Below are 18408 nucleotides of genomic sequence, written 5' to 3' on the forward strand. Positions count from 1 at the left end.
CAGTAGCTGTGAGGTTAGTAAAAGTGGCATTAGGGAGTATGAAAACACATGGAGACAGTTTGCTTGGCCTGTTTACCCTGTGCAGCATACATTTTCATAGTGGCAGTTCAAAACCTATTCAAAGTGGTATATTTCTGATTTTCCAGGGAAGAAATTGAATGTGAATTAAGTTATGCAGAGGTAGTAAGCTTATTGGGAAGGAGGTATCAAGTGTCTGAACTGATGTATCTAATATGGTGTAAATTGCGCTGTAGAGTGTGTCCTTCTGGATCAATCTCTTGTTGTATTATTTAAAACAATAATTCCACTGTCCAAATAGAATAAAAAAAAATTAGACAAACCCTGAATGCATGGTGCAGTTGTTGAAACCTCTAAGGTCCTGACATCTTTCTGTCATACTTTATTTAGTTTGGTGTTGTCAGGATTTTCTGTGATCCAGGAACAGAAAATACTTACCTTGTAATGTTGCATAATCTCATGTAAGATATTACTGTTCCTTATATAACTTTTACAAAAGCAAGTACTTTTGTAATTGCATGTTTACAAACTGGATAAAACCTTTAGAAGTGGTCTTTGATCACAGAGTAATGGATTAGATGTTTTGTAGTAATAAACTTGAAAATGTTTTGTTTCCTGTATAAAATCTTTACCTAAGGAAAAAGGCTTTGTTCTTAAATGAATGTTGGTGAGATTTGAAGGACAGCACAAATACACCTAAATGTCTCCTTTCTTAGAACTCGTTAGTGGTACTGACATCAAGTCTACGTCCACATCCTTTTGTCAGTAATAACTGTATGGGAAAGAATTCCTTCTTAGGTTCCTCCCCTCTTTGGATGTACAGGGGTTTGTAGTTGCTTTGCAGCTCTGATGTTTTGTGCAGGTTGCAAACATTTTGTAATTTGTAGGGCAGTACCTACTCAAGAAAGTTCCCAGAATGAATGAAGACTTGCACCACCTTCCATCTCTGTTCTGTACGTCTTCAGAACAATTTCTTCTTTGTAAGGCTGATTTCAGAGTGAACACTACATTTTATGATGTTACAAAGTGTATTTACTACAGTCAGGATCACCTTGACCATGAACCAAACTTTCTGACATTTCTGTTTAGCTTGGAGCAGACTGTTTCCCTACAGCCCATGTGAAATGGCCCTTTTTGGAGTATTCAGCACTAGCATAATCATGTTCTTGGACAAAATTGCCTAAAAAGACCATTTTAGAGGTCTTTACTGATATTTTCTATTAATGTGGCCTAGTGCCTGGAACTGGAGAGCACATCTGAGCACCACCTCCTTGCTGGGAGGGTGTTTGCATCTTCTGTGCTCTGAGCCTGTAAGAACTACAGAGTACTCTGTCTGATATAGTTGCAAAAAAGATCTTTATGTCCTGCTTGTGCAGACCCAACTTTCAGAGTAGCAGAGAATAAACTTATTCATCCTTGGTTTATGTATTTGTTTCCCCCTTCCCTTTGGAAAATTGTATTTTGAGTTAGCCTGAAGGCATTTGAAATTTGGAGTGGTTTTGACTGCTTTCTATAGTGCACTGGTTTTATTCCCTCTTCCCTAATAAATTATTTTTATGTACAGACAGCAAAGCACTGAGGTCCCATGCTATTTGTCTTGTAAACAGTTTATTCTAACTTACCTGTGATTACAGTATCCTTTAATGATCCAAATTGAACAGGTTAAAAAAGGTGGATGATCTCTCTGGTGATACGGAGCCTCAATTAATTTTCTGCTTTTAACTAATTTAATGACTCTTTGCAACTAAAACTGTGTGTTTTAGGAAGGAAAAAGGAGAGAAATGTGAACAAGCTAAAAGTCACTTAGGAGACACTCTTGGGTGCTTTGTTGCATTCTCCATAAATGCTAGTGACATTTTCTTTTTTTTAAGTATTAAAAGGCAGTTGTGAAACTGCTTGTAAAACAGTGTCTCTGACTGTGCTCAAGTTACCATGTATCAAACTCCCAATATTGAGTTTGATGCTTTTCCCACCTAACCTTTCTCTCTGTGTAAATCATTTTTTTGAAAAGGAAGTGCTTCTTTCCTTCCTGAAAATATATTGTTTGATAAAGACCAAACCCAAACTTCTTTCAGACAATGAAGAATACTACTGAATTGGGTTTGGCTAGTTTTCATATCTTTTTTATGTTAGTATTGAAAGTTTTTTTATGTTATGTGTCAGTGCCAGGTTGTTTCTTGAACACAAATTTACCTAACAGTAGATGCTTGAGTTCTACCAAAGTACCAAATAACTTATCCTACAATATCTTACAACGTGAACAATTCTTACCTGGAGCTGCATTAACAATGGTAAGAAACAAATATGCATTTAACAATTCAAATTCTCATGTAAATCAACCTTTTTTGAGACTTTTGTAAAGAAAGACTGGGCACACCTCTTGGATTGGTTAAATCATATAGAAGATAGAATATACCACCACGTAATACTGTATCATGAAAACTGCAGGTGTTGAATATAGCACTGTCAAGAAAACTTCCAGCAGCATTAATGCCAACAAATTTGCTATATCAATGGTGTCTCAGAAACTGAGAACTGCATGACCCCAGGGACTACTCTGTAGCTGAAACAACTTCTTTAGACTCATCTTCATAACTCTAGTATTTCTGTAAAACTTTTTCAATTTGCTGAAAATTCTTAGTCTTTGCTTCTTGTGTCCATTAGGCAGTTGTGTTATTCTTAACTTCACTGTCCATTTTTAAATAAGATTGGAAGTAGTTGTCCTTTATTGTGTTGCACAGCAGCTTTATCAAAGTGTCTCGTTTCCAGCTAAGACATACCCATTTTTTGGCAGTAAGATTAATTTGCTTAAGGGGAAACATGATGAGGTTTGCTTTTTCTTCTATTCCTAAAAGTTCCATGTGTGTGTTTATTTTTTACTCTTGTTTGTTGTCACAGCAGTGTGTACTGTCTCACTGTGGTAAAAGTGTTCAGTACTGACTAGAGAACAACTGCTCAGATGACTGGAGGTTTTTTTACAAGTATATTTAAAGTTTAATGGGCTAGTCTCACTTGGAAATGTTTGCTAAAACTCTGTGAAATAGACCTCAATCCTTCTAAATAAGATTAGTTTTTAGCTTGTGTTGTACTTCTCAAAATACTTCTTGGTATTCCTTTGGCACTGACTGGCTTTATTGGAAATACCTTACCATTCTCACCTTTCTCATCCCATATTTTTGGTCTTCAGGATCTTGCTAAGTTGTTACAGAGAGCAAGACTCAAGACAGCTCTGTCCTGTTTTAGCTACAGTTGAAAGCTGATGCTGTTTTGTAATGAATTTCAAATTTTATAGCACCTGGTTTTGTGCAGTAATAAATTTAATGTCAGAGCTGCATAATCTTTTAATGAAACTACATAAAGTTGTCAAATGTAATTATAGCAGACAGTCCTGTGAAATATAGACAGCTTACGATTTAAAAATGACCAAACCAGGTAGAAAAAAATAATTGCAAGCAAAGGGGGATTTGTTATATGGTTTTGTTTAAACTCCCTCTTCTGTGTCTCCTAGCTTTTTAGTTGGTGAAGGAGCTTACAGATGGGCAGTTGATCACGGGATACCAGCATGTCCTCCAGGTATCATGGCTACAAGTGAGTAAACTGGTGGTGTCAGTAGGAAGAACAGGACAGAGTAACTTTAAATGGTGCCTCATCTTGTGAGGTGTACATCACTACATTGTTCTAACATTCACATAGCTTATGGTGTTATGGTCTGTAAGGGTTGTTTAAGTTTACTGATTTTTTAATAACTATCTAAATAGAAAAATTTATAAACTTTAGCTGCATTTTAGCAATATATAATTTAAGTGATTCTGTGATTCTAGAACTAAATCCAAGGATGAACTTATTTTTAACCAACATGTAAGCTCTTTAGAAGCTCAGTCCTACAAGTTTCCAGTTGTGATCCATCTTGGATCCTAACAGCACCGACTAGCTGTGTATCAAAATTCAGCAGGTGCTAGCTGGTCCCTGAGATTGTGTAGTTACACCCATCTCTGGGTCTTTATCCAGAACTGCTCTTGTCTAAACTGGCTGTCAAATTAATTTACCTTTTTTTTGTTTTCCAACCTAAAGCTTCACCTAATCTGAATAGAATAACCCACTATGGAAAACAGACTTGGATTATACAGTATATTAACTCTAGTTTCTTAGAAAAACTTCTTGTCTTAATATAAAATAAGTGATTATGTTACATTGATACATCATCTATGAACTAGGCTAGAAATGAGTGCACTTACCCGTGGAAAGGAGGATGTGGTTCCCTTCCTTCTCTTCTTCAGCCCCCTTTTGGAAAGTGCCATTACTACCAGTATGTAGTTTGTTGTAGGTGAGAACATGCCCTGTGCTGCCTGTTGAGGTTATACAGGAAAGAAATCAGAAGTTATTACCTGAAGGAGGAGAACACAGAAGATTAGGAATATTTATTTTCCAGTAAACAGTACTACTGCTTCAATTATCTGACTCATCCCTAGATCAGAGGTTGAAATCCAGGGCTGCCGTTAGGCCTTTTATTTGGTCTAATTTTAAATGTAGATAAAATACTTAGAAACTACAGTTCAGAATTTTTAATACTCAGTGCAGAAGTCTTATGCCTGAAATAGTGGCACTGTTTTATTTAATTGTGCCAATTTTCGTAACGTGTTCGTGACACATTTCATTTTGAACAGGAAGTTTTGATCTCTAGCTCCAAATGACTGAAACTTGTTCTTTCCATCCGCTGTCCAAAACAGTGTTTGCGGAACAACACCACCTTTATTTCTGTGGCTCTAGAAAGAGTAAAAACACTTAAAGCTTTCAAGTTTTTTGGTGGGGAGGGAGGTTGCCTTTTTTTTTCTTTTCTTTTTAGGAAAGTAGGTACTACTTACATGCATTAGGAAGGTTCCTAGATTAATTCTGTTTGCATGCACAGATTTCAAGAGTTTCTAGTACCAGTGTGTTTCTGCCATGGCAGAGATGATTAGATTGTGACATTAATTGCCAATTGATAAATGTGCTAGCTACAGTGTACCCAAGTCAGAGCAGATCTACACATTACAGTTGAAAAATAGGGATGACCACTGCTACTTTGGTCTGCCTAATCCATACTATGAATTTGCATTGGAGAAACATCAGAAGAATAATCCCAGCCATTGTATTCTCACAATCCTGCTCCAAAAGACCAGTAATTGCATTCTGTCTCTGCAGTACATTCAGCATACTTCTATTTAGCAAAACAATTTACATTAAAATAGTTGAAAAAACCAGGACTGACTAGTTAATTTTGCAGTATAGTTATTAATGGTAGTATATCTGAGTTTTTTCCTTTGGAAAAAACAATGCAAGAGTAAACAAAACTCTGAAAAATCAGTTCCAGAAAATGTTATACTGATTCCTGTCCCAGTCCTTGTACTTCACTGACCTCTGGTCACTGGGGTTGGAACATGACCATTAGCATGTGTGACAAGATAGGATTGTTACAAGTGAAAAGAAATTGGAAGCTCTCTCACAGGTAACATGTAAGAAGCCAAAATAAATTTATTCAATGTTACCAGGTAAAGAAAGTTAGATATGCTTTAGAAACAATCAAAGAGAATGTTATTTCCAAGCAACCACAAAGAGCTCTCATCTGAAGTGTGCCATTTTGTTGAATAATGTACCAATCATCAAAAAAAGAGACTTTTTTTGATTGTACTTGCTAGCATTGCTGTGGTAAAGTTTGCATGGAGAACTGGGGGTAAATTAATGGGCTAAATCACGTATCTTCAGAATGGCTCTGCAAAACAAAGAACTGAACTAATTGCCAAACATCAGGAAAATATGTTTAGTAACTTATTTACAAAAAACCAAACCGAAATCCCCCCAAAAACCTCTAATCCAAATTTAGACATGTACTTGCAGTAAGTATTGGCAGGGAGAACTATGTGCATGTTTTGGCTTCTCTGTGCTGCACATGGAAAATACATTTTGAAGTTGTCTTACTCTGTCTCCCTTTTCTTGGACCTGAGATGAGAAGAGTGATGTTATAGCTGCTGTAAGGCTGAGGGGTTGGGTTCTTGATTTGCACAGATGGAGCTTCCCTGTGATCAGTATCAAAGGAAGGATCATGATCAGCTTTGTGATCACGCTCCATAATTCTCAGAGCTATCAAAGTATCCAAGCACCAAACTGGAAGCACATTTTAAACCATGTTACTTGTTGAATTACATCAAGGTTTTGTCAAAGCTCACGTGCTTTGTCTTCTTTGGTTTGTCAAGTTTGTGAGGAAATAGGATTTCAGCCATTTGTAGAAACCTGGTGACTTTCCAGTGTACAGAGTGGGTGGTTTAAAAAAAACCCACCCAAACACCTGAAATGTGACCTGTCTGTATTGCCCACAGTCTGCAAGGAAGCTGAATTTATTAATCCCGGCCCAAACTAGAGCCTGGCAGTACAGAACTCACCCTGGCTTATCCTATCACTTTGTTCTCTGTGTTAGAGAGACTGATTTGAAAGTGTAATCCAAGTGTTAAGGTGTAATTACAATTTAGAAGTGCTGAATTACTGTACAATGCAGAGAAAATGTGAAAAGTGCACTTTAAATATGCAACATAAATCTGAGGTACATCCTCAGCTGCCAGTATCAGTGCCTGCGCTAGTGATAACCAAAACACTTCTATCTGAAATTACCAGTTCAGCCTATGGTAGATGCAAATTACCTTTGGAAAAGATAACATGGTGTAAGACAGCATCTTGCATTTGCTTACAGTGTTAGATCTTCAAGGAGAAAGAGAAGGAGGCACCTACTCAGGCAGCAAACTTCTAACTCTAACAATGTGGAAGTGACTGTGAACACCTCAGTGAATAATGTTATGGAAGAACAAAAGTAGCTGCAATTCAGCAACTATTCATAGGAGAGTTCTGCAACTCCACAGAACTTGTGAACTGCACTTCAAGGGTAGCCACAAATAAGATGCTAAAGGAAGGATGTAGGAACAGAGCAAGTATTTGGTTCTCTTCCCCTATCCCAAATATCCGGACTCTAAATTCCTGACTTGTTAGTGACTCCTGCATATGTGCAAAGTAAAGTGGCATTTTCTGTCATGAAAATTTTGTTTCCTTTTCAACCCTTATTAGTTTCCAGCACCTGCAAAAATCTTTAAAATTATGAGTTACCTCATTGTCATTATTTTGAGACTTGCTGAATCAGGGCCGCTACTTTGTTGTCAGAATCCTACTCAGAATCCTTCTTGAGTCAAATTCTCTAATTGTCTTGAATAACTTAGTGTCATCAGTAAAATCACATCTTGTTCAACAGACTCAGGGCTGATACGGGTTGATTTGAAGTTCTAACAGACCATTACAGTAATTTCACGATTATAAGCCGCACTGATTATAAGCTGCACTTTCGGGTGCCAGCAACTTTTCTTTGTCCATATATAAGCCGCACCTGATTATAAGCCACATGTTACAATACAGAGTGTGATAAAAGGTATCTATTCTATCACCATCTGTTGAGGGTGGGGGCAGTGATCCTTATCTCCGTCGGAGATATTCTGCTAATGGGCCATCCATGGAAACCAGGTGGGACATTGTTCTTTATCTTTTCACAACCCATCCTTCCTCCAGCGAGTCATTTTCTACTAATGGCCCATTGATTCCCACTGTGTGACTGATAAAATTACTGCATCCCATTGGAAGTTGCTCCAGCCAAGGGGAAGAGCCCAACATTTCTTACCAAGATAAAAACAGAGGTTTTGGGACACCAAGGGAGCCCCTTTCTCCACTGGACTCGAGAGGAAAACTGGATTTCTCCATATCTCCTCTGGACCTCCAGAGGGAAACTGCACCTTCTGCAGGAGCACTGCTCCAACTGAGCCACATCTGTCACTGCAGGAGGATGCAGCCACCATTTAATGGGACTGCTACCAACACCCTGCCTGATGTGGTGTCAGGTTGTACTCTGACTCTGTCAGGGTTTGGAGTTTGTTTCTTTGTAGTACTGTATTTCTATTTTAATTTCCCTAGCAAAGAACTGTTATTCCTAATTCCCATATCTTTGCCTGAGAGCCCCTTGATTTCAAAATTATAATAATTTGGGGGGAGGGGGTTTACATTCTCCATTTCAAAGAGAAGCTCCTGCCTTTCTCAGCAGACACCTGTCCTCCAAACTAAAACGGCAACTTTTTGTTCTTTGTCCGTATATAAGCTGCAGCTGATTATAAGCCGCATTTTGGGTTCAGACCAAAATTTTAGTCAAAATGGTGCGGCTTATAATCGTGAAATTAGTACTTGTACTTTGTTACCTTTTTTTTTTTTAACTAACTGTGTACATGCAATGAAATTCCTGTTTATCTTCGGGCTCTTGGAGTCTTTAAGGAGGAAGAGTTTCTGGATGAGCGTCGTGCAGACTGTGCTATTTCTAGTGACGCTCTGTCTCCCTGACCACCAGTGTTGCCTGCCTCTCTTCCAAAACCCGAAATCCCACTCCCAGTCCTCTCATTACTTCATTATTATTGTACTAAGAACAATATTTGCCATATTTCTGGAACTGTACTATAAATTTCAGGCGGACTATGGCTCAGACTATGTTTTCTTTGTTTTTAAGGGGAGGATGAAAGATTTGGAGAGAGTCTCGAGGGTTTTGGGGATTTGGTTAGGAAGTGTAGTTAGTCTGAATACATGATGTAAATCCTCCCTGGATTTGGAGACAGTATTGTAGGGCCACTTGCTGTTCTGAAATTAGAACAGCTGAGTGCAGCCACAAGAGTGGCTTGAACTGACCCAGGAAAAAGGTTGGGCCAATGTGCCCAGGAGATACTTTGAATGGAAGTCTTACAGACTCAGGAAAGGCTGTTTCATGAAAAACAAGATTTCTTGCAGGAAGTAGTAAGAAATGCTATGTCCAGCAGCAGTTTATCCTGAGTTTGTGTTGTAAAGAACAGATCTGTAGAGTAGTGCTCTAAGAGATAGGTTATTTTTTAAATATGCTTTAGCCAAGTGCCTTTTTCCCCCATTCATGTTGCTGTTTCTGTCAAACTATGGCAACATGGAAGCTATCTCTAGTAGTCTTTTAGTCCCAACACAAGCCCAAGTGGTGTTAATTTGTTATTTAAAATAGCTTTGTCAAATAGGAATTTATTTTCATCTGCCTGTTTTAATTTGTGTCATTTATTTTAGCAACTGCTCAGCAGAATTCTTCACAAGCTCATTTGAATTCCTGTGGGCTAACTAATTTGTTGGTATATTCCTTTTTAATTTTCTTCTCCAATAGTTGCATTCTCTTTTAATATGGAATAGAAAGATAAAATACAGAAAGCTTCTGCCAGCTGACTTTAAGCACTGTCTGCCAGGGGGTGCTATATGATTTGGTCTGAGTTCTCTATCTATTTCAAAGATTTTAAAATATTCTTGGAGTTTTCTTAGTATTTTCAGTTTATAGTTTGACTATAAACAAGGATTGCTGAACACTTACAGGTTATGTAATGTTTAGTTGCACAATAATTTGTAATGTGTGTGATAGAAATTTTATATTTGGTGTTTGTGTTCCCAACTTGCTGCACCACCAATGTAACCAGGAAGGTTTGAATATTATTCTGAACTTGATTTGTCATTTAGTGTTGCTAAAATATAGTATTTCCTACTTCTCTTTGAATATATAGTTGTTCACATAGCCATTTTCTAAATTTTTGACCTTGCTGAAAATAAATAAGGTAATAGATGCTGCTTGTAAAAGTGTGGGGATTTTAAGGAAACATGGACTTGGTTGTAAAAATGTTTTGCATTAACATTGGGCAAGAAATGAACAGTGTATTCTAATAAACAGCTTGTCATCTGTAGGCTTGTTTGAAGTACACAGAGCTAGAATTAGCAAGTAGATATGTATCAATTGCATCATTATTTAAAAAATGAAAAGGTGTCTTAGTGTTGTATTTAGGTCTGTATGTACAATTCAGTAGTTTCAAGGACTCCATGTTTAGGACAAGTCTGCTTTTCATTTGCTTGTGCTCACTGAATCATTTCTAAGGGGCTATGAAGGGTGACTAAGAAAAACATCTGAAGAGCTTTGTAGGATGGGGAATACAGTTGTGTTTCATTTACCTAATTATTGTATAATTATTTAATAGAACTGTCAAGATTTTTTATTAAAATTTTACTTGTACACAGTATAATGGTTAAAGGAGTTAAGGGAATGCTCAGAGTACAGGAGATGAATAAATGACATGGAAGTTTTATGGCAAACAAGTGGCACAGATGAGTCTCTGAACTGACTTGGAGACTAATGATCTCTTCCACTGACCTGCTTGCTGAAAATTACAGTAAATTCACGAATACAAGCCGCACTGACTATAAGCCGCATCTCTGGGTGTTGGCAAATATTTCGGTTTTTGTCCATAGATAAGCCGCACCCGAATATAAGCCACTTTGTCGTTCGCAGCAAGGACCCGCGTGCAATTAGTAACAGAACCGCAGGAGGGCGGGGTTTACTGGCTGAGCTAAGGCTGTGCAGGCTCGGCCCGCTAGGGGCCGCTGACGGGGCCGGGTGGTCCAGCACGGTGCTGCAGCTCGGGGCCGGCCACCGCTGCCTCTGGACTCGGTCACCCCGGGTCGGCGCTGCCCCGCGGTGGCAGGCAGGGACGGAGCTTCCCCTGCTCCTACGGCAGCGGCGGCGGGCGGGGACGGAGCTTTCCCGCGCCCGTGGCGCCGGCGGTGGGCAGGGACGGAGTTTCCCCGCTCCTGCCGCGGCGGCGGCGGGCGGGGACAAAGCACCCCGTCGGCTCCCCGGGCCGCAGCAATGGCGGCGCGGGCTTCCCCCCCCCTCCCCGGGCCGCGGTAGGGGCGGCCCGGGTCCCCCCTCTCCTCCCCGGGCCGCGGCAATGGCGGCGCCGGGCCCCCCCCGTCTCTCCCCTGGGCTGTGGCAGAGGAGGAAAGAGAGCTCTCCCGCCTCTCTCCCCGCCCCCCGTGCTGCCTACAGGGAGCCAGGCTCCACCCGCGGTGCAACAAAGTAGCGATTTGTAACAATCGCAAAATGCCGACTTTGCAGCTGCTCGGCTCAGCACTCTGGCAGGCACTTCTGAGGTTGTATTAGCCGCTCCTGATTATTAGCCGCATTTCTGGTTTAGGAGCAAAATCTTAGTCAAATTGGTGCGGCTTGTATTCGTGAAATTACTGTACTTTCTCATCTCTTTGGTGGTGATAAAAATGAGCAAAGCCTGTAAAAAAAGTTGTATTTATTGTCTAGCAGTAATAGTTCAGGAGATGAATCTTGTGTTAATTAATGATGTGATGGAAATCTTGTGACCCTTTCTCATCAGGGTATCTAGGAACATCAGAACCTTTTGAACATCTACAGCAGTCTTAGCATTGAACAGGATGGTCCTGTGAGACTTTTCTTCTGCATTTACAGATAAATATTATCAAGTGCATGTTCTGATACCACATCCACTAATGCCAACCTCTCCTGCCGGCAAGTGGTGTTGAGCAGGAGCTACTTCCACCTTTTCTGTGCTCAACCACTGAACCTTCTCCCAGGCAAACCCCAACACTTGTGTCAGCTCTACCATGACCAAGGATTCCACCAGTGCCTCCCCTGTCTGGCACAGTAACACCCAAATTGCAGAGTACACATGGACTGTTCCTGCTGGTACCTTGGGGGCTGAAGGGGGAATGTGGAGGATTAGGAAGGTGTTTTGTTGAAGATTATTTATTCCATAAGAAACACCCCATGCTGCAAGTCAGGGATGTGTGATAAATACTGTAAATTAGATTGGATTTATTTATAATAATGGTTCTGATGTGCTACAGTTGTCACTCATTAAGTCTCTAGTCTCGATGAGGGCTGAGAATGGCATTTAAGCAATAACAGTCATTTTGTAAAGTTCTGGGGCTTTTTTCTTTTTTTCCTCCTTACTCTCCCAACAGTTCTGAGGCAGTTTGATTTATGCCAGTAGGTGCATAAATGAGGGACCAGAACTGATGGGCTGGTTGTACTCTGTGGCTCCCAAGACTCAGTATTCAATTCTTCTAAGCATGATGTGGAGTGTACGTGCTGTCACTGGGTAGGGTAGTAATTACCAGGGTTTTTATCTGAAAGTACTTGTTTGAAGTGCATCTAAACTTCTAAATTCTTGAGAAAAATCAAAGGATGTTTTACTAAACACCTTTCCATAGATTTCAACAGCAATATCACTGAGTTGTGATCCAAAACCTTTTCAGGCTAAAATTCCATCAGCTCCCTCACCTCTCTTCCTGGCTTTCTCCCCAGTCAGTAAGCTCTGCTTCTCTTAATTCCCTTCCTCCTTGACCCAGGCAACATCAGGCTGGTGTAGCCATATTGCATTTGTTTTAGGAAAACTTGCCTGGCTTCATCACTGTGTTGTGACCCTTTCTTTTTCTCAAGCTTGGAATGCACTGTCTGGTTGAAGAAGGTGAGAGTGTTTTTTATACTGCCATTAAGGGCAAATTAAACTTTCTAGTGTCCTTGCACCACAAAGTTGAGGATATTGTTTTAGATTTAATGTGACCTATGAACTTGTATTGTGTCTAGGTGCTTTCTTTCTGTAGTTCTTATTTTCAAAATAAATTTTCTGTGGGTTGTTTTTCCATGTTGCATGTGCATTGTTAGCCAAGCATATTTGAATCCTGGACTGTGTTTTAGTTCAAGTTATGTTTTAATTTAATGTTTTAATATGTTCTTTGGCAAGGACCAAAGTTAGAGGATATTTTCGGAAAACTAATTCCATCTTTCATGTGTGTAGTTTGAAGCTCACTTGTGTTCCTCAGTTTCTTTTCTCACTAGTAGATCAAGATGAAGCAATGACAGTACTGTTCATTTTAGTGGCATTTGTAGTGGTTTTACATAGATACAACATCACAAAGGCAGGAATAAACTGAGGGCAGGCAATCTGTCACTTGCTTTAGTCTTTATTCCCTTATTCTGGAGAGAAATAAAAACAAATTTAAGATTCCAGTAAGAGTCAAGACATCTATTTTTTTAACTGAAGTTGGACTATCAGAAGAAAAAATTACCAGGCTTTGGGTTATAACTTGGTCCTTTATTTTCTTGTTATTTGGTCACTTTGGACATTTAGCTGGCTTATCCTGCTAAGAGGAATTGATAATTATTGCTAGTAATTATTTTCCTTAAATAATGAAAGGCTGTTATTCATCAGTCCTTGCTAAAACAAAATTTTCACCTTTTAGATGAAAGTTAATCCTAATAACTATTCTTAAGTTCAATGTAGCCTCTGCACATGAATTTCCCTTCTAGGGGATGTCTGACTAGACTGATGTTCCCTCACAGGTATGAAATGTGTGATGTTTCATGGTGAACTGAACAAAACTGAGGACTATGAATTAATACCTTACTTATTTAAACCTGAGGTTGATTGAAGCAGAGGCTCAGAGGAGTTGTGAAATCTCCATTGTTGAAAATACTCAGAATCTGACAAATCCTTTTAGATTGGATTAGGGTTTTTTTGGAGGTTGGTTTACACAACTTCCTAATATCCCTTCCAACCTACATCATTAAATGCTGCTAGAAAGCTGTCTTCATCCGTCTGTGTCACATGGCCCTAGAAATGTGTATTCTTTGCTAAAAATGAGTTTTTCTGCCCTGTATTTCACAACTTACCAATACCACTTTGATCTGTTAACAGTAACTTTTTATCTGCATTGTTAATTCATTCAGAGTAAGTCTTCAGGTTTCTTCTTGCTGTGAAAAGGCAAACAGTCTTAAAGCACAGGGCAACCTCTGAAAATTACAGTAATTTCATGACTATAAGGCGCACCGGAGTATAAGGCGCGCTTCCGGGTATCGGCAAATTTCTGAACTTTGTCCATATAGAAGGCACCCTGGACTATAAGGCACACTTTTTTTTTTTTTTTTTGCAGTGAGGATCCACACGCAACAAAGTAATGAATTAGTAACAGCTCTGCTCCTGGCTTGCACTTCCAGGTCGCCAAATTTCTGATCTTTGTCCATATAGAAGGGCGCACCGGATTAGAAGGCGCACCTCCGGGTTTCCATCAAAATTTTAGTCAAAGGGGTGCACCTTATAGTCGTGAAATTACTGTAATTGCTCAGCTAAGGACTGCTGTCTTAAGTGAATGAAACATCTCTCAAGCTTGGAGAACTTTGCGTCTTGTGGAAAAGTGGCAGGAGAAATGTGCTACCAAGGTATAGGTGGAGTGGAGAGGCAGGGAGGCCATAGAGCAGCACTCTGTGCAGCTGGCAGGGCAGCTTGGAGCTAGTCCATGTGTTCTCTATGTTTGTTGTGATCATTGTGGATGTGTTTGTACTGGTGATCATGCAAATACTGCAGGAGGTTTCAGGACACTGGTGCCGTTCGACTCTGAAGTACAAGGAACCTGTTCAGGTTTGCTGGTGTGATCCCCTACACCCTAGGTCCACTTTTTATCCAACTTGGCAGGAAGCAATGGCAGCAGCAGGTAACAGGCTGAGGCATATTTATCCCTGTGTAATGCCTGCTTTTGAGGAATAGCAAGGCCACACACCATTCTCACCCTGTATGGCTCTGCCCATAGTTATTTCCTGTGCTTGGTGAACTTGTGTCAATTCACAAATTCTCCTGTTTAAAAATTCTCTTAAAAACAATGTGCTGGCTTAGCTTGTTTTGGGGCACTTCTGTTTACCAAGTTCTTGATCTGTGAGATGTTTTTAGTTTTTTCTCCCCATTGCCAATTAATGAAATGATTCTTTGCCTTGTCGAGTATTCAGGTTTTACCTCTTTGTCCTCATTTCAAACATAGAAATGTGCTGTCCTAAGTAGCTGCACTAATCAGCTGTATATAGTACAATGAATTCATTTCTTGGTGATGGCTGATTAATATGGGTTTACAATAAAAAAACACCCCTGGTATTCATTAGGTTTTTGGAGAGAAATGCATTATATACTTGAATAACTGTGTGTACATTAAGGTCCAGCTTTATATACTTTAAAGCATGATTAAAAGAGTTCACTCTAGGTGAATTTGACACATGTGTGGAGAAGTTTCAAAGTAAAATGCTCACTGTCTGTGTACTTTCCGAGAATTGTAAATGAAAGCTCTGAGTTCCATTGGCTCTAGTTTATTACTAGACGTCATGCAACTGTTTCAGTCTTCTGAATAAGAGTGATGTAGCTATATTCAGAATTTAATTTAAAATGGCATTTTTTGAAGTTTACAGAAAAATCAGTACTTTTTCGTTTCCCTTGAATTTGTGACATAGTTGTGTAAGTAAAAGATTCAAATTGCTCTAAACTCCCAATAGCCTGATTTGGTGTGGTTAAACAAGTGACAAAAGACATTTTCTCCCCACCTCTTTACATTTTACAGAGGATGTTAAAACAGCCTGGGGATGATATTGAGTCAAAACTAATTTAAACTAAATATGTCAGTATCTGCAACTTGTTCATGAACTGAAACTTCTGAAATGGGAACATGTCATTTTGGTCTCTTAAGCATAACAATTTTTTTTTTTAGTCCACTTTAGAGAGCACTTCCTTTCTGAATGTTGGGCTTAGATATGGAAAGTAGATGTTTGTCTTCTTGAGACCTAGGTGGTCTTTAGATTGTGTTGGATTATGGAGCATAAACTACTGCTAGACTTGTGTGTGTGGCTTTAAATATATGAGTCAACATACAGATATGTGATTAAGGTAATAAAATAGTAGCCTAATGTTATGGCTATCAGAATGAGCTCACATGATATTTATTTACTTGTCAGCAGTCAAAAACGAATTTTACCACAAACCACTTACTCTGTTCTCTTCTGTGCAGTGCTGCTTCTTTGCTAAAGAGATTTATACCAGCTTCCATGTGTTCATGCTGTTTTTCTACCTGATATTTTACTCATCACTGTTGCTGAACAATAGTAGAACTTTTAAACTTAGGATAAGATGTGAAAATCTTGTACTGAGACTTGAATACTTTAGTTTTTGGTTCTATATTGATGCTTTTTGCATCAGTAAAGAAGTGGGGGATGTGTCCTTCAAAATGTCAACTTGTCAATATTTGCTTTAAATAAGTAAATTTTACTTAGTTACATGCTTTTGAACTATTTTTATAGGGTTTAGTTTAGCAGCTTTTAAGAGGAACAAGAGGAAGCTGGAGTTGGCTGAAAAGGTGGAAACAGATCTCATTCAACTAAAGAAAAGAAGACAATCAAATGAAAAGGTTAGCTCTTGTTTCAAATTCTTGTCATCCTAAACTTATAGCTGATTGCTAATAAATTTTATGTCTTATATGATAAGACTGATGTAGCCTCAGAAATCTGTTCTTGTCCATCTTAATGTTTAGATCATGTAATGAGAACTTAGTGCAGTTAAAACTTTCTGCCTTGCTATTTGAAAACCAAACCATCACTTTATATCTTGTTTGTGCTAAGAAAAGTATTTTGCTCATTTTGAACTGGAAATATAACAAATGTAAATACAAACAGATAATTACTTACCAAAACATTTTCTTTAGCTTGGGATCTCTGTCACTGTTTCCCACTTTTTAATGTTTCCTGAGCACACTGCATTATGGAACTGGAATTGGTGAAATTTGAAATATCAGGTAGGTAAACATGTGCATCTCTGCATGCATCTGGCATTGACCTGGCCCATATTACTTGTGCTACAAAACTACCAGGATTCCCTCTGTTCCCCTCATTCTTAGTTTAAATGTAGAACTTTGGTTACCTATGAAAATGTCATTTACAGTATTTAATGTTGATTATCAAAGTATGGCTCATTAAATTAAATGCCTGTGCTTTATTTGGGGCTTGTGGGCCTTCAGATTGGCCATTTCTCTTTGCTTTGCTGAGCTGTCTGACTACTGAGTGGTTATATGTCGATATAAATAAGGTATAAATCCCAGAGAATTGTTAGCAAAAATGTATTCTCTGTATTCTGTAAATGCAAACAGTGATAAATTAGGCAGTTTACTCTGTGTTCTTAAATAACATGTTTTCCTTAGCAGGAAAAATCAGTGTGCTAATTTTTCATTTTTTGAGGAGCTAAGACCTGTGAAGAAATAAAGAATGGGGGAGCCTTGGAAGTTAGTTGTTCATGTTGGAAATGTTCCTGTTCACAGGACCTCAGTTACCTCCTTGTGAAACTGGGAGTGTGAGTGTACCTGAAGGAGGAGGGGTCCCTGTACACTACTGCTGCTCACTTAATAAGGGGCAAGTCAATGCTTGAAACAAATGCCAATGCATGAGCTTACCGACCTGCAGTTTGAAATTTCAAGGGCTCCAGAGTCCTGTGCAGCACTTGAGAGATTCCCAAAGGCCAGTGGTGGTAGGTAAAGGAGGTGATCAGATAGAGCTCTTCTCCCTGGTGAGTAATCCAGGAACAACAGGCTGGTTTTGTCAGCTGTCTGGGCACATTCTGTCCCTGGAACAGGGGTGGAAACCAACCTATGCTCTCAATGTGGAATTCTCGTGCTGTCCACAGAATGTAAGATAATTGCAGCCTTACAGAAAGTAAGGTTTTCCAAGTAGTTTTTTCAAAATTAAATTTAAATGAAAAATCAAGTTCTAAAAGGAAAAAAAAAAGTAGAATGTATCTCCCCAAACTATTAGAAAAGGGTCATTTAGCAGGGACAAGGCGTGTGATTTGTTGCCCTAAAACTCACACTGTCAAAGCTGTGCTCTCATAAAAGGTTTTTAAAAAACTGTTTTAAAACCATTTAAATATTTGAGTAATTAGAAGTTAATCTTCTTGTCTAAGCTATTTTAATTGATAAGTACTCCTGTAACTTTTATCAGCTGTGCTTCTCTGGAGCTGCAGACCATTCCTTTCAGCAGGACTTCAGAGCTGTTTTATCGTGTGGTTTGACTTACCCACTTCAATTCTGTGCTGCAGCTGAGCATGTGTGCCTCTGTTCTCAGAGCTGCAGGCTGTGGGGAGAGCAAGGTAGAAAGGATGTTAACAAAGGTGGAGTTCAATGGGATCAAAACTAATAGGCTAGTGAGAAGAGACAGCATTGCAGACCAAAACAGACTGAAATTACTTGGAAGTCTGAGCTACTGATAAATGTCACCAGCTAAAACAAAAAATACAGGCTTAACAATTAGTTTTCAATAAAAATATAATGATACCAACTGTAAAACGAATGAGGCTGTTTAAATTTGTCAAAGTTTGTGTGAAAAATACTTGGTAGTGTAACTTACTAAAGGAGTTTTATTTCCTGATAAATGGAGTTTTCCTTTGTTTTATTTTTCATTCTTCAATAAGTGTAGGATTTGATTTGCATACAGGAAGATCCGTTAATAATTTCACCAAATTTTGAAGGTGTAAAATTTAGTGGTTTTTAAGTTGTAGAGTCCTACTGATTTACATAGCTAAGAAATAATTCACACACAAACAAAAATTAACTAAGCATTCTCCTGGGGGGAGTGACTATGATGTGTTCATTCAACCTGATGGCATTCTCAAATTCTCCCCC

The 18408-nt window shown here is 38.9% G+C and overlaps 1 protein-coding gene across 5 annotated transcripts in view; it reads left to right on the plus strand.

Annotated features, from left to right (window-relative positions):
• The window catches only part of TASP1 (taspase 1), an 87660-nt gene that overhangs the window by 16872 nt on the left and 52380 nt on the right, over window positions 1-18408 (plus strand). For 4 of the 5 annotated variants that reach the window (XM_033055185.1, XM_033055188.1, XM_033055186.2 and 1 more), the window contains 2 exons: window positions 3527-3606; window positions 16043-16149. In XM_033055185.1, coding sequence (XP_032911076.1) covers window positions 3527-3606; window positions 16043-16149 — 187 coding nt within the window. The remainder of the gene's footprint in view (window positions 1-3526; window positions 3607-16042; window positions 16150-18408) is intronic. The other variant, XM_033055187.1, reaches the window with a different exon arrangement.

This window comes from Catharus ustulatus, chromosome 3 (genome assembly GCF_009819885.2).
Source record: "Catharus ustulatus isolate bCatUst1 chromosome 3, bCatUst1.pri.v2, whole genome shotgun sequence".
In the NCBI taxonomy this organism is placed as follows: Eukaryota; Metazoa; Chordata; class Aves; order Passeriformes; family Turdidae; genus Catharus; species Catharus ustulatus.